The sequence below is a fragment of the Fusarium keratoplasticum genome, chromosome 6 (assembly GCF_025433545.1).
Source record: "Fusarium keratoplasticum isolate Fu6.1 chromosome 6, whole genome shotgun sequence".
Taxonomy (NCBI): Eukaryota; Fungi; Ascomycota; class Sordariomycetes; order Hypocreales; family Nectriaceae; genus Fusarium; species Fusarium keratoplasticum.
This window is the reverse complement of record NC_070534.1, coordinates 1064695-1085401: the sequence shown is the minus strand read 5'-3', so window position 1 is coordinate 1085401 and position 20707 is coordinate 1064695. Positions and strand designations below refer to the sequence as shown.

At 52.2% G+C, this 20707-nt stretch overlaps 9 protein-coding genes across 9 annotated transcripts; 3 read left to right on the top strand and 6 right to left on the bottom strand.

The window, feature by feature from the left end:
- Positions 1-262: 262 nt before the first annotated feature.
- NCS57_00831100 (SGTA-dimer domain-containing protein) lies at positions 263-1458 on the bottom strand (the record flags this gene model as incomplete). Its single annotated transcript, XM_053058131.1, has 3 exons — positions 263-350; positions 408-1405; positions 1456-1458. The coding sequence occupies 3 exons, from the start codon at positions 1456-1458 to the stop codon at positions 263-265; spliced, it is 1089 nt and encodes a 362-aa protein (XP_052911962.1).
- A 473-nt stretch (positions 1459-1931) lies between these two features.
- NCS57_00831000 (uncharacterized protein) lies at positions 1932-3529 on the bottom strand (the record flags this gene model as incomplete). The annotated part of the gene is made up of 2 exons (XM_053058130.1): positions 1932-2891; positions 2951-3529. 2 exons carry the CDS (start codon positions 3527-3529, stop codon positions 1932-1934), a joined length of 1539 nt encoding a protein of 512 aa, XP_052911961.1.
- Positions 3530-4063: 534 nt separating this feature from the next.
- Positions 4064-4846, bottom strand: NCS57_00830900 (uncharacterized protein; the record flags this gene model as incomplete). Its single annotated transcript, XM_053058129.1, has 1 exon — positions 4064-4846. One exon carries the CDS (start codon positions 4844-4846, stop codon positions 4064-4066), a length of 783 nt encoding a protein of 260 aa, XP_052911960.1.
- A 979-nt stretch (positions 4847-5825) lies between these two features.
- NCS57_00830800 (Pyr-redox-2 domain-containing protein) lies at positions 5826-7152 on the bottom strand (the record flags this gene model as incomplete). The annotated part of the gene is made up of 2 exons (XM_053058128.1): positions 5826-6281; positions 6331-7152. The coding sequence occupies 2 exons, from the start codon at positions 7150-7152 to the stop codon at positions 5826-5828; spliced, it is 1278 nt and encodes a 425-aa protein (XP_052911959.1).
- A 957-nt stretch (positions 7153-8109) lies between these two features.
- On the top strand, positions 8110-8799 carry NCS57_00830700 (uncharacterized protein; the record flags this gene model as incomplete). The annotated part of the gene is made up of 1 exon (XM_053058127.1): positions 8110-8799. The coding sequence occupies one exon, from the start codon at positions 8110-8112 to the stop codon at positions 8797-8799; it is 690 nt and encodes a 229-aa protein (XP_052911958.1).
- Positions 8800-10339: 1540 nt separating this feature from the next.
- Positions 10340-11136, top strand: NCS57_00830600 (uncharacterized protein; the record flags this gene model as incomplete). The annotated part of the gene is made up of 2 exons (XM_053058126.1): positions 10340-10557; positions 10614-11136. 2 exons carry the CDS (start codon positions 10340-10342, stop codon positions 11134-11136), a joined length of 741 nt encoding a protein of 246 aa, XP_052911957.1.
- A 3233-nt stretch (positions 11137-14369) lies between these two features.
- On the bottom strand, positions 14370-15288 carry NCS57_00830500 (uncharacterized protein; the record flags this gene model as incomplete). The annotated part of the gene is made up of 3 exons (XM_053058125.1): positions 14370-15013; positions 15074-15147; positions 15209-15288. 3 exons carry the CDS (start codon positions 15286-15288, stop codon positions 14370-14372), a joined length of 798 nt encoding a protein of 265 aa, XP_052911956.1.
- Positions 15289-15886: 598 nt separating this feature from the next.
- On the bottom strand, positions 15887-16672 carry NCS57_00830400 (uncharacterized protein; the record flags this gene model as incomplete). The annotated part of the gene is made up of 1 exon (XM_053058124.1): positions 15887-16672. The coding sequence occupies exon 1, from the start codon at positions 16661-16663 to the stop codon at positions 15887-15889; it is 777 nt and encodes a 258-aa protein (XP_052911955.1). The 5' UTR covers positions 16664-16672.
- Positions 16673-17567: 895 nt separating this feature from the next.
- NCS57_00830300 (Galactokinase) lies at positions 17568-19201 on the top strand (the record flags this gene model as incomplete). The annotated part of the gene is made up of 2 exons (XM_053058123.1): positions 17568-18199; positions 18256-19201. 2 exons carry the CDS (start codon positions 17568-17570, stop codon positions 19199-19201), a joined length of 1578 nt encoding a protein of 525 aa, XP_052911954.1.
- Positions 19202-20707: the final 1506 nt, after the last annotated feature.

Here is a 20707-nt window from a genome sequence, read left to right as displayed (position 1 = left end):
GGTGACCGAGGTAATACTGGTGGTGGTTGTTAGACAGGTATTCTATTCAGGGTGGCAGTGTGCGAGGCAAGGCACAGCATAGCATGCACACTTAAGGACCATGAGGAGCTTTTGTAGTTTCTATTCAAAGCTCAAAAAAGAAGCACGCACATTGCTGCGTTGCCACGTTTATCAATGCGTCGTCTCGTCTCGTCACGGTGTGTTGTTAATCCAGATCATCTAACAGCCATGGTATAATGATGTTGCCTCGTCTTCCACTTCCTTACTGTTGCGCACCGCCCTGTCCACCAGCACCACCAAAGGGGTTGCCTCCAGCACCAGGGCCACCACCGCCCATCATAGATCGAGCCCTGAGAGTGTTGTTAGTTTTGTTATGAAGAGAAAGGAGACCAGGGACCAAGACTTACATCTCACCGATCTGAGGGTCAGACATCAGGCTGTTGAGATCGGGCATACCACCGCCGCTAGAGTAGCGGTCGGCCATCTCGCGCAGACGAGGGTTGCTCATGAGGTTGTTCATCAAGTCAGGGTTGCTCATGAGCTTCTGGGCCATGTTGGCAAACATGGGGTTGTTCATGATGCTGCCAAGGTCGGGCATGCCACCGCCGGCACCACCAGGGCCGCCAGCACCGCCAAACATGCTGGCGAGGTTGCCAAGGTCGGGCATACCGGGGTTGGCGTTGACATCGACACCGACACCGGGGGCGGCGCGGTTGAGCGAGTCCTCCTCGGCCTCCATCTCCTGGACACGGCGCTTGGCCGTCTCGTAGCCCTTCTTCATGGCATCGGAACCACCGTTGCCCTCGTGCTCAATGCCGCGGGCGTAGGCCTCCATGGCACCTCGAGCGTCACCGAGAGCGAAGCGGGCGAGGCCCAGGCGGGACCAGGCCTTTGTGTAGCCGGGGTCGATGCTGACGGCGGCCTCAGCGTCGGCGCGGGCGGAGGCGTGGTCCTTGTTGGCCGAGTGGGCAGCGGCGCGGTTGGAGAGGAAGACGGCGTTGACGGGGTTTAGGCCAAGAGCCTGGGTGTAGAGGTCGATGGCGAGGCCATAGTTCTTCTGGGCCATGGCGGCGTTGCCCTTTGACTTGAGACCCTCGGACTCCTTCTTTTGCTCCTCGGTAGGCTCGGGGGCGGAAGGGGCGGGAGTAGAAGCGGCAGCGGCGGCGGGCTTGTCGGCGCGGGCCTTTTCAAAGACGGAGTAGATCTGGAGGAGGTTCTGGGATCCGACGGCGGCGGCGACGGCCGAGGTGTCGGTGGGGTCGACCTTGAAGGACTCGGCGATGCAGTTGACGGCCACGTCGATCGAGTCCTTGTCGTCGGCTGTGAGGGTGCCGTCATTTGTTGAGGCCGAGAGGAAGTCGCAGATGGCGAGCGCGAGGCGCTGCTTGGAGGTGTGTGTGGACGCCTTGTGAAGAGTCAGCGATGCATTCTCAGAAGTTGAACATGTGCCCGTACCATGGCGGAAGAGAGAAGACCTGTCAACAGGTCGTAGAGGGAGACGGGGCGGGCTAGGTTAAACTGGAAAAAAGTCTACTGCTGAGATGTGATCCAAAAATCAAAAGGCCAAGAGGAAGAGGAGACGGTGCAAAAAGGGCCCCGCGGCTGAGGCGTCGTGGAGTTTGGGCTGGAAGGTTCCACGTGGGGCAGGCGTCAAAATGTGGGGGACGGTCACCTCGGTGAGGGATACGTATCTTCGAGGTGAGTAAAGCAGGGGGGGGGATTCCCAACAACTACTAAGCACCACAAGATATACCGGATAGATTAAGAATCACATCAATAAGAGCCAGATAGAGGCGATTTGTTCAGTCGTAGTCTTTTCATCTGCAATATCCCTTCAACCCGCTATCACCTGCAGAGACACCCAAAACTCCATCTAATGCATACAATCATTCAAGTATACTGGGTATGTCGAATACTCTGTCAACAGGTCATCATCTCGCATTCCGCCTCCTCTCCCGGTCAACGTTCTTCACCCGTCGCTTTCCTATGGCGGCCACCTTGCGGTACTTGGTGTACAGCCTAAGAACATCCTTCATCACCACGTACAGACACCCTCCTACCAGGCTTCGTCCCCATTGTTGCTGCAGCAGACCAGGTCGCCCTGTGCTTCCTTGCGGGGATGTTATGGTCCATGATTTGGGTAGTGCCAGGCGAAGCAGTTCGCCCATGGCGTAGGAGAGACCTGGGAGGATCAAGGCGCTGACTATCGCATTGGATACTCCTGAAAGAATTGTTCCCAGACCAGGCCGACGGGCCGGTGGTGCTTGGGGAGCTTCATGCTCAATTCTTTCCGCGGGTTGATTGTCAGCCGCGGGTGCGGGTGCGGGTGCAGCAACCACAGGAGCCGGGGCTGGAGCTGGGATTGGGACTCGTTGTGCTTCCTGCGCCGGACGTGGTACAGGTTCATCCTCATCAAGTCGTGCGTTTCCATGTCTTTGGGCGCCCTCATGCGCCCTCTCGACCCAATCGTCCTCTTCCTCATCCTCTTCGGGTGCATCCTGAATCTCCTCGATGACGAGCTCGAGAACCATTCCATCCTCACCATCACCACCAATTCTCACCTGTCCTCCAGCTCCAGCATCATTGTCTTGTTCGTCTTCGCCATCGTCCGCCTCCAAAGCCTCAATAAGTCCATTGAGGAAACCCACGACGCCGCCCTCGCCGTTCCGCCGCTCGGGCTGACCGTCGTTGGCGGGGGGCTCGTTCTGCCTAGGCTCGAGAGGGGGGAGACCCATGATTTGTCGGTTCAGGCTCACTTCGTAGGGAAAGGCAAACTCGCGCCAGGCGTTGAGGTATGCCGACCGGATGTAGGGGAATACGGCCATGACCAGCTGGGGCGAGGGTGGCCAGGTAAAGAAGTCATCCTCGTGCATTGCCTGGTATACACCGTACTACAGTTGAGTCGTTAGATGACGGCGCATCGCATATTATAGAAGCAAAGATTACATACCGCAGACGCTGTAGATAAGAAGACCTTATTGCCAATCCATGGCATCAGCTGCCCAAGTAACAGAGCGGGACCAACGTTGGTCAGCACCAGCGCATTGCGCAACCTCTTGCCTCTGTTCAAAAAGACCCTCGAGGCCTCTCCGTGAGTCCAGACCTCAGGGCCCAGGATAAACTCGGTCAGGGCCTCGCGGCCGGAGAAGCAATACAAGGCCAAGGCACCGTACATCTGCAGACTAAACTGCACGCCCAGAGTAACAGACCCGAGCAGCATAAAGGGACTCGCGCGGGTGAACTTGGATGCGACGACATCGGTCAAGGCAACGACGGGGTCCCAGGGCCCTTCAAGCTGAATGCGGTCTTTACATACGGGGCACTGGAGGGGTTTGTTGGATCGCTCGCAGTCGGTGACCCACGAGAGCATGCAGTCCTGATGGGCCTCGAGGGTGCATCCGCAGGGGTCGACCCACGAACCCGGGGGGTCTTCAGGGTCTTGGTCGGTCAGGCAGATGAAGCATCGCCGCGGCGCATCGGTCGATCGGGGCGCGCCCGTGGAGGCATTCTGAGGTTCGGCCGGCGGCATGGTCGGCGTTTGCGACCTCGGGGTCGCGTGCCGAGTGGGAGAGTCGGCGATGAATAGAGCAGAGTATGGGTTTAGGAATGAAGCTTGGTCTTAGAGCATAGTAAAATAAATGTGCGAGAGAAGAAGAAGAGCAAAAGGAAAGATGGGGAGGAGAAAGAGTCAGACCCAGTCAGCCTCGTCGGGTGCTGGAGCTGATGGTGGTGATGTTGGAGGTGACAAGGAAGCTGTGGCTCGGCACGCGGCGGTTGGTGGCTCGTGAGCTCGAGTGGGTCCTTGCATCATCTTCTGCCTTGGGTGTTGAAGAGCGATCTGAGATACCCAGCCAATCAATAGACAGGGATCTTTCAGTTCACACAAGCACAAACATGATCAGTGAGGATGTGATGTGATTTTTCATATGATTTGAAAATCAGTATTGAATTCTGAAGCAAGTCTTTATAGAGATGGCTGTGAGTACCACGAAATAGGATCCCTTCACTACCTCTAGGCACTTCCATCACAACTTGATACACAACTTCCACCCCTTGAAAAGCCTCAACCCTTCTTCCCCATGCATATCACATAAGTAAACTTCATCAACTCTCCAACCCTAGCATCCAAATCCGGTTCACCCTTCTTGAGACCGTTAAACTCGCCAGGAAACTTCTCCACCAGCTTCGTATGATCCCACGCAACCTCAACCTTGACATCCTTGAACCCAACCTCCTTCATCAGGTTGGCCATCCACTCCCTCGGGATACCATGACGCTCGACGCCTCCCATCTTGCTTTCTGGGTGGAACTTTCTTGCTTCAGGGCCAAAGTCTTCAAAGTCTGTTAGGGCTACCATGCCGCCCTCCTTGAGACATCCGAGCATTGTTGTCAGGACGGGCTTGAGATCTGCGATGTGATGAAGTACCAAGTGTGAGGTTATGAGGTCGTACTTGAGTCTTGGACCATCGGGCTTGGCTTCGTCCGCTGGCGGAAGTCGCTTGTCCTCTGGGTCTTCGAGAAGGATGGCGAGAGGTTGAATGTTCTTGGGTGCATCTGGCTTGTTCAACTTGGACGAGAGGACCTCAATCATGCCCTCAGCCGCATCAACGGCCACCAAGCGGTTCACGGCGGGGGCGACCTCCAAGCTGAGGAGTCCAGTTCCACAGCCAATCTCGAGGACGTCCGGTCGTGAAGAAGTTCCACCAAAGAGAGAGGGAACAAACTTCTGGATAGCTTTCCAGGCTTCTAGGCTCATGGCGTGAACAAATGGATTGCTATCCCAGGCGGCAGCCTCAGCATTGAAGCGTTCGTTGCCCCCACCGGATGCTTGCTTCGAGTCTGACATGTTGCTTGAGAGGCGTTGAAGCGTCGAGTATTTTCAGTTGATTTCACTTGCTTGTTTCTTGAGCAAAGAAAGCCAGAAACTCGGGTCGATGGATATCCCCTCAGTTCAACTTTCCTCGGTATGTCGGATGCAGAAGTCGGCGTCACGGACTGCGTGGCGGCGGCTATGAAGACGGCTATCGGTGCTCCGCCCAGACATGTTCCATAGAGTCTCGGCCCGGATGTCAAGTGCGGGGTTCCGGCGAATAAGCCCGGAGCTGAAAAGGCAAGAAACCGCTTGGGGACTTCTCGAAATCACTCAGTCAAAGCATATACTGATTGGTGAGGATACTCAATAGGGGTGTCTAAACTCCCGGCTTTCGGTTTATGAGCCAGATTGCGTGGATGATAATTGTCAGTCATAACGCCAAACAAATAATCATACCTGGGCAATAGAATTCCAACTTGTAAGACTTATAATTGAACTAGTTGATCGTTGTACTGAATTCATAGGCAATCGTTCGAGCGAGTTTCAATGTCCATCCTGCCCATCTTCGAGATGCTGTTCACCACCGATCGATTTGCTTCTCGAAATTATGCAAGGTTTATGACTTATCAAGGGTGAAGTCGCACTGGATACATTACCTAGACCTTGTCTAGGAACCTGTAACATTTAGTTATAATTCCTTTGCCTTCCTTGAGATAGGCTGGCTGACAGTTCTGTCTTGCATTGGCATTGTTGGTATCGATGACATCTTCCCTAGGCCCAATATCAAAGAACAAAATGATAAACAAATGACAGAATTAAAACTCAACGCTGTTCGTATTAGCATGCATCACGGTCACAAGCGGGCTAGATTGTATCAGGCATAAACTTGTATGTTAATCTCAGGTACATGCGTTGCGAAGAAGACAAATTCTACAAACAATTATTAGTTTCCGTGCCGTCTAAACCTTCAGCGTCAAAAAAGATCTACCACCCCTCGACAGATCCTTTTGTCTCAGTTAGGAATACTTGCTTGCTTGAAATCTGCACCAAACTGACTCCACGCTCGCTTGATATCGAGGTCCAGATGTCCATTTCCGGGAACCAACACATCAGAGCCATCGTTCTCCATGGAGTAGACGACATTCTGCGTTTTCCCCAGAGTCAACTTGATGGCGCCCTCAATAAACATATTGGGCTTGTACGTTTGTGTTGGTTTCTCCCCTCGAATCATGGCAAGGATGTTGTCCAGTACAACTCTGGATTGCATCCATCCTGCTCGTGCCATGTGTGGACCTCCGTGATCAGCGACGTCTCCGAAAGCAAAGATGCGGGCTCCAGAGGCGAGAGATCCATCTCCTGATACCTGGAGGGTTGGCTCAACTAGAATCCGAGACGTCTCTTTGGAAATGGCGCTGGGATATAGAGACTGAAGAACAGACGAGTTGGGCCGCTGTCCGGTACACCCAATCTGATTTCTAGTTAGCTTGCTCATGTTTCTGACAAGAGTTCAAACTTACAATAAGATCAAACTTCTCCTCTCGTCCGTCTGAGAAAGTCAAGGTCGCTGATGTAGCCATATTCCCCTGTGGAGGAAGCTTGGGTCTCTCATTCAACAGAACGCGAATCTTCAGCTCATCTCGAAGTGCAGTCAAGGTATAGTCCTGCAACCTCTTTCCAAAGTAATTCATGAGCTGGCCGCGTGAGTGTATCAGCGTGACGTCCTTGTCTGGATAAAAGCCCTTGGTGTCACTGGCAATCTGAACGCCCACGGCTCCTCCGCCGACGATGGCAATCCTCTGGCTCGCTTTGATCTTTGCTTGTACCCCTCGCATCTCGCGGCAAGCATCTGGAAGTTCGGTTGCAGAGACTTGCACTGGGAGTGGCTGCGAGGAACCTGTGGCGATGGCAAGGTACGTGTAGTCGATTTTGTTCCCCGACGCCAGGATGATCTGATTCTCAGTGATGTCCACGACCGTATCCTGAATGCGTGTCAAAATTCCAGGAGGCCCTCCCCGGCAAATGGCATCGTAGGGGATGAAAGCTTCGTGTTCATGCCCCTCCATGACAGAAAAGCGAGGGAAGTTGAAGGAGTAGTTGAGATGAGAATTCTTCTCAATCAAAACAGCCTTATATCCCTTAGGGAGAGTCTCTGCCAGGCGTTTTGCCAGCTCGATGCCAGCAAAGGAACCCCCGATAATGACGACGTTCTGAGCATCGGGCGTGTCGTGCCATGTCCAGTTGTGATAAATAGCAGCCACGCGCTGAACAGCAAGTGTTCCGAGGTAGGGAATGAAGAAGTTCAATGCCTTGCCGACTAGCCTGATGCTATCCGGTACCATGGCGATGAATTGTGATTCGTTTTATAAGTGGCTTTGGGGAGTCTCGGTGAAGCTCAAGGTCGGGTTGGAGTTACAAGGGCAATGCAACGACGCATGGAGATGGTTCAATCAGATAATAAATCATTTATGGGTTGGGAGATAGCTGACAGGTAGTTTATATATGGTCTAGAGTTCTGTCCGGACTCTTCGAAGTCCGTCTCAGCTCCGCGGAAGCTCCGGTCAGCCTCCTGACTGTTGTTCTATTTACACGTGGAACAGTGATCAAAATTCTGAATATTATATTCACTATACGTAGAGAGGACCACCTCAAATAACGTTCAACTTGAATAGTTTTTCTTTCTTAACTCATATAATGCTGTTATCTGGTCAACGGAACTCTCCTCAATTTCCAAGTCGTGCTCACGGAGTTCCCGCGGAGCTTGGCGAGAATCTCACGATCACGATTGTTGGAGCATGATTGATAAGATTATCTTACACAAGTCTGCGTAACCCCTGCCAGCCCTCACATGTTCCCAAATAAGATTATTTTTCAGCCATCATCCAAGACAATAGAACTCTGATAAAGGGACCTTTGTATAGGAGCGGCGAATGGTCGGTGTTAGTACTCCAGAATCTTGAACTCTACATCATGCTTCCTTCGTGCCAACACGAGTAGAGAACTTTCATGGAAAATATGGGAATATTTCTTTCATCTCAAGTTATTACCCTTTAATTTATCATCTCTTGTCCAACACCGTGCATTCGTTCTGTTCGAGTGATCCTTTCAAGTGGATGCTCAAAGAGGAAATGGCCGAAGCGGTGACCAGATGTGGTTAGCAACACAGGGGTGGGAACAAAAATACACAGGGATTGAACCCCTAACATCAGCAGAACTCTCACTCGTTCTCGTCTTCTGCCTCTGTGAGCAGAGCAAGTCACTCTTTTTTTTTTAACTTTCTCGCTTCATCACTCTCATTAATGGTCTTAATATCACTCTTTCTCCGGGCGGTCGCCTTCACTCTCTTGGCGGCCACCTCCACCAACGCCGAGATTGGAATCGTCGTCCCCTGGAACATCACAGCCGGTCAGACCGAGGAGCTCACAATCAGAACAAGAATCGACGCGTCAGATCACGAAGCTCGGAAAAGATTCAACGCCTACCGCGTCTTCCTCGCGCTAGAGCCACCAGGATGGGGTGCGGGACCGGTATGCTGGCTTGTCTGGAGCGTGCCCCTGGACACGGATCGCGTCAACATCACCATCCCCGCCGACGTGGCGCCTGACAAGACCCGGATCCGCATCTCCGCTAGCCTCTACAAGACAGGCCAGTCCAGAGTCAATGGATATTCTTACAGCAGCCGGACGACACTGCTTGGGGCAAACGGGACTTGGAGCCAGAGAGAGTTGGACGGGTGGGACAGTAGCGATGAGAACGATATATCTTGCTGGGCCTTTGGGTGTACAAGACGGTGCCACATGAAGTATTACACTGGCGATAAGACGCGGTACAGTGATGGAAGCAGTGAGAAGGACTTGGACGCCTGCATTGGCCAGTGTATAAAGGATTTTGAGCCTCGAAGCGCGGGGTCTAGATCCACAACTGTCACGACGGCGATGTGCATGCTGGCGGCGGTTATAGCTGTTGGAGTTATTAATTTGGTCATATAAGGCTTGGTTGTCGTTACTTTATTCTCCTGCATTGGTCGGCGTGTGGGATACTACACTTATAGACATGGATACTTCTTCCTGAATAGAAAACTGACGGACCAGAGTTCTCCCAGCTCAGCGTATAGCTCCAGTTCGTTGGGATCATTTGCCGTGTTTTTTAACTCGTCAACCGTTTAGGTTAGAGAGCCGACTTTTATTGCACGACCTCGCTCAAGCCATGAAAGAACCTCCTGGGGCAAGCTGCATGCTCTGCTCTCCTCTAATCAAACAATACTTATTTTTCAAAGATCAACATCAAACTTTTCTGCAATATCAAACAAGAGCATATTGCAAAGTACAATCCATGGTGTTGAAAGAAAGGTGCAGTACTTATCCAAACTTCCCAAGACGGAGGGTAAAGCAACGATTTGAATCCCAAACTTGCTCAATACGAAAGGCCCGGCACTAGCCAAGGCATGGAGGCGGAGTAAACTCGGCCACCAGTCAAGGACCGTACAACTTGCTCATCTGAGAGACTTTGCTCTACTTTTGATACTGGGGGTCTTGGGGGCCAAGGCCTGCAGCTGATGCTGAGTCACTGTCATGACAGTGCTACGACCTTGGTTCGAGCGGGATGATTAGACTGAAAAGAAATCTTCAATTTTAAAGGAGAAATAATTTAGTCTTTGGTATCAAGGCCAGGCACTCTTTTTGCAGAGACATTATGGCAGGGTCCACGAGCCAAGCAGAACAACACTGTGGTGTCTTGGCGATGATATCTTCAGTTCTTCTCTTTTCTACATCAAGATGTATGTTTCAGAGATTCGACATTCGAGGGTAGGAAATCAGCCCCTCATGAACCAAAGTCTCAGATACACGGAACTCGAATGCAGTTGCTCAAGGCTGCAGCGAGTGGGGTTGGCATCATGTAAGACGAGACGGGCTGTTCGTTGAGAGCGAGATTACGCACGCAGAAAGGAGCCGGGATGGGGGTGCCAGGTGATAGGGCTATGCGAGAGATATTGAGCAGAATGAGACATGAAGAGACATAAGCCGTTCAAGAGGTTCAGCATGGGTAGTAGTCGAAGCCCGGAAATAGAGGGTCTGGACAATGGATCCATGGGAGATCTGGTGGCGTACTTGACAAGCAACTCTATTTCAGCCAGAGTCAACACGATTTAATCAAGCAGTAAATGCCCATCTTTCAGACGGAATTAATTATAATAAACAAGGATGATTAACTGTCAATATCATGTTCAACGTGTCATACCCGGATAATCCCTGCTTGCGGCAGTATGAGCAAGTTTCACCCCCAGCGCGTAAGAAAAAAAAATACAGTGGTTGTGGTGGCCGAGTCGGCGAGGTCAGTGGGCTCTCGGCGGCGAGACAATCAACCCACCGAGACACCTTCATGGCATCATCACCAGTCACGCATCTCAATCTCTTCCAGGAGACCACCTATTAAACGTCCACATGGGAAAAGCAATGCCCCCACTGCATGTCTCTCCTTCTTTCGGGGGATAGCTACTAGTTTTCTTTTCTGCGACACTCTATCCAAACCATGGCCGCCACAAAGGTACCCCTCAGCCTCTTGCTGGTCGAGTTGACCATCGCCCTCATGGCCGTCATCCTCTTTGGCCTCGCGTACCCGGATCGCTTCAGATCGAGACTCTGGGAGAACGGCGGAGAGGAAGGATGGAACTCGAATCCCAACACGCGCATCTACTTTTACGCCAACCATCGAGAGCCCCCCGAGGTTCCCTACCTCTGGCAGCAAAGGTGAGGAGAAACATCAACAAATCAATCACGAGACGATGAGCTGACGATGTCTCAAGACTGACAGAGTCCAACCTTGGCATCGCTATACTCGGCTTGTTCGTTTTTTTCGCCCGCGCACTCTTGTCTTATGTCGATTACCTCTCTCGATACATCAGCGCCTTCTACGACCTCCTCCTCTTGTGGCTTTGGAGCCTGAGCCTCGCGAACCAGGCTTCTGGCGACCTATCCGACCCTGAACATCCGAGCCCACGACCATGGTACCTCACTCGCAGCTGCTCTTTCGCCTGGGATAAGAACCGAGGATACTGCCGCATCGCACAGGCGAGCTTTGCCGTGTCCATCTTGGCGGCTGTGCTCTATGGGGCGAGATTGCTGCGAGAGGCTATGCTGGTGGCGTATGAGAGAGGAAGGAAGCACGAGCAACAGCTGTCGGTTCAAGATTTCGATGAAGAAATGGGAAACAAGTACACGGATAATGATCGCGAGATTGCCGTGGGTTTGACGGTTGAACAGGCGAGCTGGCAGGACCAGGCTCTAAGCCCAGTGTTGGCATTCTTTCCGTCGGGTCATGATCGCTGAGGAGCAGATCATTCAGGAACGGATCACCGAGGCGTCTAAGGAGTTTGAGGATTGTCAGAGTTCACTGATCACATCATAAGCAAACGTTGCAACATGGGCAACAAAGGTTGCATTTATTCATGATCAATCTGTATCTCATGTGCCATCATCATCGTGATTCCCCAGAGGCTGTTCAAAACGAGTGGATCCCATCCGCCCCCCAGTCGATCTCACGCCGCCCATCTCCAGAACAAATAACCCTCAAGGTTCTCATCGGCACCGTAGTTTATTTGTGCTTGATTGGCAACCGTCAGTCCTCGACTTTGCGTCTAAACCAAGAAGAAACAAGACACTTACAGGGCAGCCGGCGCAGGTGCAGCTGGAGCCGCAGCCACAGGAACCGGAGGAAGCGCAACCGCAGCCAGACATGGTGATGATGGTTTTAAGTTTGAAGTTGGTGTGTGTTTTGTGATGTGGAGTTTTTGGAAAAGTTGATGGTGGAGGTTTTTGGTGAAGAGGAAGAGAGAGAGAAGACCAAGAGTGGAGGAATACCTTCTTTTAAAGCCTAGTCAGTCAGCGGCGGCAGTGAATGGGCTTCCCCTTCCATTCCTCGTGGGGGGGGGAGACTACGGGTCCTATTTTTCCATCTCACGCACTACAACACAGCAAGAAGTACCATGACCATGCCCCGAGTGGCTCGTTCGTGTGGGCAAAAAGATAAACGCCCCCCTCATTGGGCACACCACGGCCTTTTGCCCAAGAGAGGAGGGATTCTCGTGCCCTCTTTTGGTCCTTCCAGATGAGGCGTGACGAATGACGTCTCGGGGGGAGGCGTTCAGGTTCATCGATTGGACCGTGATTGGCGCGGCGTGTCGGTGGGCGCTGGGCTGGTGTGCATGTGCATGGCATCATGTTGACCCGAGATCCGTACAGTGGGAATTTTATAACGGACAGTGTCAGATTGACAAGCATTTGGAGAGGGAAGGGTATCTCTGTGTTTGTATGAGGCTTCTCTACTATAGTAATGGCTTTTGTTGAACATCCATCTACAACTGTCCCTTCGTCTTCAAGGCGGGGTATCATGATGCCCTCGGCGGGGTTGAGGGGTAATTTATGGTTCCTCCCCAAGGGTCCAATGACGTCGGAATATTAGTAGGTAGGTACACGCACTGCATCCCCGTTACACCAACAAAATATCCCACGTCAAAAACACGTCAAAATCCGATCCATCCCACTCATTCTTGCTCAAATAAAGCTCCCCCATCCCATCCCGTCTCGTGGCAAGCGGGACTCCCGCGGCTTCCCGCCTTGAGGCGTGCCGGTCCGTAGCCTGTCACTATCCGCAGCCGCCTCACGCGCCCACCCGTGTTCCATGCCAGGGGTTTGGTCTTGTTTGAGTGAAGATTCGAGTTTCGTTGGTATGATGGATGTCGGCTCGTTTATGTAACGGCTCCGTAGAATAGTTACTTCTGTGGGACCGACAGTTGAGGTTCAGCGTAGACGAAGATGGAAGCTATTCGGAGACTCAAGCAACAGTCTAAGCAACAGTCTAAGCAACAGTCTAATAAATCACCACACTCCTTGACCTGCCAAGGCATCCACCCCTATCATCCCTTATTGTGAATCGACCTCCAGCAGCTATTAGGGATCTCGAAAGGGGAACTAGTTGTGGCTGGTCGTTGATCCAAGATGCGTTGGTGAATACGGCGTTGAGCCACATTTCCGACAACAAAGAAAGAGCCTTGACCACCCAGACATGACTACACGGAGGCTTTGTTCTCTATCTCCAGCATCCTTCTTTACTAACCGTAGCCCTCTAAAGGTAATTCCTAGTCTCTTAGTGAACTGCTGCCCTCGTCCATGCGTGTGTTCTGACTTGGCCCCTGGCTCGACCATATCCATCCCCGTCATCCGCCTAAACTGACTCCCAAATGCATCACCACGACTTCCGGAGGGCCCTTCTCCTTTCCTTATGCAAGAATCGTCACGAGAGCGTCTACGTATCACCGATGTGGCATCAGGGTGGCTTTAATGTCTTGGTTGGCGTGGAAATTGCAGAAACGACGACGAGTAAGACGTGTCTCAGACCCAGTACTTGGCAAACATTCCATTTTTACTCATGTCAACTCTGTGTGATGATGAGTCAGAGTTGAAAATCCCTCGAGCACATCTCCGAGCCCCCGTCTTTGGGTCACACCTCAGGGGTTGGCCTTTGACGTTTCGCCGATGACGCCCCAGCTTAGGAAGGCCGACAACTCCTCCGATCGCAGTTTGCACTAGTTCGATGGCTTGACATGGAGCCTTCCTTACAAGCTTTTATGCTGGATATTGAAGGAATTCCAATGGATAGCCTTGTCAACCCAAACTCTTTCTGCTTCGGACCAGCTTTATATCGTGACCTCCCACACTCCAACACCAATTAGGAGCGAGTTCATAGACAAGACCACGCATGTCCATTTCCGTTGCAGCTGAGTTTACATCCCATCTCGAATGGCTACACCTAAACTCGACCCCATCCCGGGCTTGGACGTGGGTGCTCTGGTACAAACCCGAGAGGACTCGAAGAGGACGTCGCTTCGGGCTCTTCGTCGAATAAGAGATGTCATAAAATCCACTCCTCAATATCTTCAACACCGTCTTCTCGCCAATGTGTTTAGCAGTCCAACGTGTGTCCATCGCGTTTGCGAACTCCCCCAGAGTCATCCGATCCACAAAGCGGGAACCCGACAACAAATCCTCAAAACTCGTTCGATACAACAGAGATATAAGAAAGTGCAAACTATGTCATTTCGAGTGCATTATACATATGAGCGTCACTCAAGGCTCAAGGAAGACTCCGCGTCGCAGGGCATCACCCTTGTGGGCTCTATTCAAGGCGAGCGGGAGCCACAGCTAAGACATAAGCCCAACTTACCAAACTCAGTCCTTGGCCATTTCTCACCAAATCTTCACATCGGAAAGGCGATCGGTCTCATATCTTTCTGTTTGACCAGTTCAACTTTTAAGGACGCAAGCTTCTCCATGTAAGACGCCAGTTACAGTTGGTCAGGAGTGGGTTAGGCACTGAAGATCAAGTAGATTCTCATCACTGGGCGAGAGCTCTATGCAGTTGACGCCATCTATCAGACACACCCATACCAAGTATGTTTTTGCAATCCAAGCGCTCTAATGATTTGACAAAATTTATACATGTACCACTACGAGAACCCAAATCCCCGCCCAGAATGAGGGCAAACGCCTACCATATCCAACAATCATTCCTGCTTCATACGGGCCGCCTCCTCGCGCACTTCTCGCACCACACCCATGAACTGACTGGCACCAACAGCCGTCAGGATATGCCACCAACCGTGAAACTCAAAGATCCACGCCCAGGGCAGTCCGACCCTCGCTCGAAGATCTCTGAGCTCGGCGCAAAACTCGAGGTCAATGTTCCAGATGAAGTATCCAAACAGGCAGATAAAGGTCGCCGTCCAGATTCTGACGGCCCACTCGTGTGTCTGCTTCTCAGAAAAGCCCGGCTTGAGCCAGTACAGGAGGTACCGTATGCGAAGGCCGATGAGGATGAGGCTAAACCAGAATCCAATCACCTGGTAGATGATCTTCGCCGACCAGACGTAGAAGACGGAGAATGAGATGAAGAAGACGGGGAGGATTGCTGTGATGAGGCGGACCATTGAGGGAGTCTGTCGCATTATGAGAATGGCCCGGAGCATGGACCAGGAGAGCAGTAGCATCGACAGCTCATCGACAAACTCGAGGGTTTGGCGGAGCGATGCGTGGAACAGAAACGATCCAATGCCAAGAACCAGCAGGGAGACGGACATGAAGTCCCATCTGGCGGGTAGAATCCCCCGTCTACCAGAACCGCCATACATATATCGCAGAGCAAAGTAGACTAATCAAGGTTACAGTCAGCGGAGCACGAAAGGTTACACACCAAGCTTCGAGGACATACCATAGGTGACGTTGGTCAAGGCGTTGACAAACTCTGCCAGATACAAGGTAATGACATAGTCCTCCTCGCAGAAACTAACCGCCAAGTCAGTAAACTCTTGCATAAAAAGGGCTTTCCCGAGGCTGCCGGTTTTACTTTGCCCTGCTGGTTGGCGGGCTCCAAGCTCCGCTGGACGAATAAGGATCGCCATCAAAGCGAAGGTTGTGATGTCCCATCTTTCCAGAATCCAATACTTGGCAATTAATTCCCGTCCGTCTTGGCGGTCTCTTTTTCGATACCTGCTTTCAAAGGGAGTTTGCTGGCATAAAATGGATTGGATTGCAGAGGCTGGAGGAATGTCTAGCAGCCTGGCCTTGTGTCACGTGGCGTTTCGTTTTGCTCCCTGGCTTTTTCGGTATCCTCGGCACGCCTGCTGCAAGGTACGGTGAAGGGCTGATGGGCCAAACCTGTTTAACCCTCGACCTGGTTTAAAAACAGGTTTCATTTTACAGCAAAGCATTCTCGTACAATTTATATCGCCTCGTGTTCAGTTCTCGTCCAATCTCACGTGCGAGAACTCGTAACATGCCCAGGAACAGTAACAGCACCAATCGAGAGTATTCGTCACCCAACGTGTTCAACGAACCATCCATGTCGTGTCAAACCCGCTACGCCTCACTTCTTAATCCATCATCAACATTCTCATTCGACAAACAGGCTGTGATACAGAGTGGACATTTGCTACGCGACAGTTAGCCATGTTCACCTTTTCTAGGCATTCACGATCCTCACTCACCAATTGAACTCGTCCAAGGACTCTCCTCACGCAATCCTTCAAGACGTCTCCTTCTCGACTCCGACAGGCGGCTGAAAGATCGGACGTGGCAACTGTCCAGCCAGCGAATACCAAATCTCGCGATGCGCAAACTGCAGCACCTCGCGGATCAACCCAGAGGTATCGAATCCAAGCTCACAAATTCCGCGCACCTTGGCGACGTGCTTCCTCGTCCGGCCGTAGACCGTCATCGCCCACATGACGCTCCGCTGCGCCTTCATGGCGGCTCTGGGTGCGAGCCAGTCGAGATAGGTCGTGATTTCAGGACCGGTCAAGTCGGTGATGCGCATGAGGCGGATGAGTCCGACGACGTGGTGGTGGAGGCGGGGAGACTGCCTCATCTCCATGCTCTTGAAGGGGTGCTTCATCTTGAGGCCAAGTTGGTAGGTGGGCAATTCAGGATCGCCGGCGCGGTGCATCATGTACCAGGTTCCGTCTTGGTGGCCTCGATGCCAGTAGATTCCCCATTCAAAGTTGTCGGCTCCTTCCATGGGTGCGGCCAGGGCGCCTTGGAGCCAGGTCATGTCGGCATCGTAGATGTGTGCGATGGCGCTCGCGGGCGCTTCAGGTGTTGAGATGGTCAGGTACAGGGTGTTTGGCTGCAAGACCTGCGCCGGGTAGGACATTTCGGCCTCGTTTTCTGAAGATTCGTGATTGATCGAGAGAAACGATGATTCTATCCCGTGTGTAGCAACTGAGAATGGTGGGTTGGTTGTCATGCAACGAACACTTGGTGAGGAAAAGTCATGATGAGGCCAAAGGCTCAATATCGCCATGACGGCTGCCAGTGCCTGCCTGCATGGTAGTCAGAATGATCAGTGTTGACAGCCAGGCCAGTGCCGACCAGCTGTCAGTGCAAATGTGAAGATTGTTTGCTACGAAGCAGTGTTGCATAGCCATTGCCGGTCTGTTTGCATCAACTTGATGATATTGTGAGTTGACTATTCGGGAGTCGGCGGAACTGGCCCCGATAGTTCACCCGCGCATCCCACCACTGGAACCAATTCCATCATTCCACCATTGCCTGACTGAAACCCCTTCCAATCATGAGTTCTTTTCACCTGATTCCCAAGGTATGCCGTTACAAAGAAATGTCATGCATCGGTCGGATCTAGAGCCGACCACAACGCCAACAACCAGCTCAATGACAAACAACCGCGGGACCTCCTCTGCCCATCAACAAGAGAAATCTCCACAGGCTCAAGACCACGCGCCATATTCCACCGAGCAGCGGACCGCGCGATACCTGTTACGGGGAACTGACCATAGGCAAAAAGACCCTGGGCGACACGCCGATAGGTGGGGATATACTCGGCGCAACAAGCTGAGGGGTTGACGAACGTTGAACACGGGGTACAAGATGTGTTGAGACCCGACGGCTCTTCCTGTTCCTTTTCCTGGTACATTTACACTTGATCTCTCAGCTGGACTTCTATTTCTATAGAATTGGCCAAGTATCGCGACGAGCTTCAAAATTGAGCTCTTCAAAACTACCTACGTCATCAATCACAAGCTGCAACCGCGACACATCCCACGAGGGGCAATAGCGGGGCATAGAAACGTTGCAACGCCTACAGCTTCCTCACGCGACGAAACGAACGACACTTGAGACCTTGCGGGTGACAATTCCCAAGATTCTCACAAGTCAAAGACAATTAGAGACAAGCAGCAATTGCCAAAATGTCTCGCTCCGTCCCCGTCGCAAACGCTCTCGCTGACATCTACCCTCCGGCCTCTCTCGCGACCGAAGCACCACGATGGAATCACCTCCTCACCAAGTTTGAGTCCGTATATGGACATCCAGCTACTTTTGTTGCTCGCTCACCTGGCCGAGTCAACATTATCGGCGAGCACATTGACTACTCCCTCTACTCGGTGCTCCCCATGGCCATCACCGCCGACGCCCTCCTGGCCGTGTCTCACACCCCCGTCGCCGACGACGCCAAGACATTCCGCATCCGCATCGCTAATGTGGAGGACAAGTTTGAGGCCAGGGACTTTGAGATTCCTATCGACGGAGACGTGACGATCGATGCGACAAAACTGGAGTGGACGAATTACTTCAAGAGTGGGCTTCGAGGTGTGCTTGGTTTGTTGAGGAAGAAGCATGGAGCTGGATTCAGACCTTGCAATATGGAGCTCCTCATGGACGGGACAGTTCCCGTCGGTGGAGGATTGAGCTCGAGTGCTGCTGTGGTGAGCACCAGTTCGTTGGCTATCTTGCTGGCCAACGGCGAGAAGGAGGTGGACAAGAAGGAATTGACAGAGCTCGCCATCGTCAACGAGCGTGCCGTAGGAGTCAACTCAGGAGGGTACGTGATATCAAGGCTGCACATATATGACAACACAGCTAACTCGGTTCTCATAGCATGGATCAGGCCGCCTCTGTTTTCTCTGAGAAAGGCGCAGCCCTCTTTGTCTCGTTCAGCCCAAGCCTCGAGGCTCGACCTGTCAAGTTTCCCCCTACACACCCAGAGCTCTGCTTTGTTATCGTGCAGTCCTTTGTCACATCCAACAAGCAGGTTACAGGTCCGATTCACTACAACCTGCGTGTAGTCGAGTGCAGCATGGCTGCGGCTTATCTTAATGCTGTCCTTAACCCTCCGGGCACTCAGCTACCAGAGGACGCGGGTCCCTTGGGTATTAGTCTGCAGGGTTTCCATGAGACCTTCTTCTACCATCTTAACGGCTCAGACTACGCAGCTGCCAAGAGTGTTACTAAGGAGGAGGAGCTTAAGAAGTTGATCGAGGTGACAAAGAACACTCTGACACAGGAGGAGGGTTATACGCGAGAGGAGGTGGCCAAGGTGCTCAACATCACGGTCGAAGAGCTTGAAGCCCGCTTCATGTCCCGCCTCCCAGTCCGGGCTGAACGCTTCAAGCTCCGTCAGCGTGCCCTGCACGTCTTCACAGAGGCCCTCCGTGTCCTCCACTTCATGGCTCTCCTCGAGAACCCCGTCCACACGGGCGCAACCGACACAACACCCTTCAACAAGGAACTCGGCCACCTCCTCAACGAAACGCATGTGTCTTGCCGTGACCTATTCCAGTGCAGCTGCCCCGAGCTTGACGAGATCTGCAACATCTCGCTGCGGTCCGGAGCTTACGGTGCACGGGTTACCGGCGCGGGATGGGGAGGTTGCAGCGTGCACCTCGTTCCGGCGGACAAGGTCGAGGCTGTTACAGAAGCGTTGGAGAAGGAGTACTTTTCCAAGCGGGAACTTACAGAGGAGCAGAGGAAGGGGGCCGTTGTCGTGAGCCGGCCCGCGACGGGAAGTGCAATTTACTATATTCAGGACGGTGTAAAGCCATAAGGAGAGATGGGATACAACAGTAAGCACCTTAGAGAAAAGTAGAGTACATACAGAATATCATATTTCTTGATGTTACATTCGCCAACAAGGTTCCAGAACATTGGTCTCCTCTACGAATAGCACCAGGCTTGACAGCTCGTGCTTCTTCGACTGGTTGGAATAGATCCTTCTGTTACGCCATGTCGAACCGAAATCTAGTGCAACACTGATGGGTTACACGACATACGTCTTTTCTTCCCGAGTTTCACCACGAGCCCGTCTTTCTGCGCTCGGGAGAAAGCCACGGTATACGTCCTTGTCGGGCCTACAATGTATACAACACGGCACGGCACGGCAAAGATTTCCTTTTTATTCCCCAAGTGCCGAAATTGAATCTAATCAATCACACCTCAAGTCCCGAGGTTGACGATCCGGAAGGTACGGGAGACAAGGGGGGGAGAGGAATTTCAGGGTCCATGGGGTCTTTGTTAGTTTGGTTATTTGAGTTTTGAAGGTTTACGTAGTATTTCTTGACCAAGAATGTAGTGGCGCAAAAGTTTACGTTGGAGAGTCCTTTTTTTATGCCGAGGTATGAAGGCGATGGACCCAGAAGATTGATCGGCCGACACGAGAAGAAAAAGACAAGGACAAGCAAGCAAACTGGGATCTATAGCGACCCGACCTTCCCCGGACAAAGCTTTCAGAGTTTAAAAAAAAAAAAAAAAAAAGCCAGGGCTAGCAAGCACGGATGACAGGCACAAGCCGGCGTCCCGGTAAAAAGGGGAGACGGAGGAGACACCGGAAGCAGACCGAGAACGAAGCGGACGATGTGTCAGCATCTTCAGTCATGGGTTTTCCTTGGGGTCGGGTTTGGGGTGATATTGAACGGACCTGGGGGTGTGGTGGCTAGAGGTGGAAAGAAAACAGGACACACATTTTCGCGGTGGCTATCACCAAAATCAGTCTCCTGTTATTTTTTTCCCCTTGCTGGGGGTGGGCTTTTTGTGGGCAGGGGTTGGACGATCGAATCAGGGGCAGGGGATGGAACGTGGGAGGGGAGCGGCCAGATGATGATAAGGGAAATCTGGTGTTTGGGGAAAAACCGATGGTTGTTCAAGTCTTTCACGTGTTGTTGTTTTGTGTTGTGTGTTCCCAAGTGCCGTGAGACCCGAGTTGAGAAAGCCATCTAGTGCCATTGCAGGACAAGAGTCGTAAAGAAACAGCCAACGGGGAGATGTGTTTTTTTTGTATAGTAATCTTTTTGTTGGTATCTCGACCCCCAATTGAGGGGGACGAAAGGCTTATCGGCGGGTTTCTTGGGGTTTTTGGTGATTAATGGCTCGACGATGATGACTGGCTGAATGGTGCGTCTCCTATTGGCTGACGAGGGATATGGGACCGGGCAGAGTTCAGGTTCATCCCGTTCCGGTTCCTGGGGGCGAGGAGGGGAGGTTGAAGCCATCATGGGGTTGGTTGACGAGACCGAGTCTTTTTGATCTTTGACTGTTGGTTTGTTATCTTGTCTCG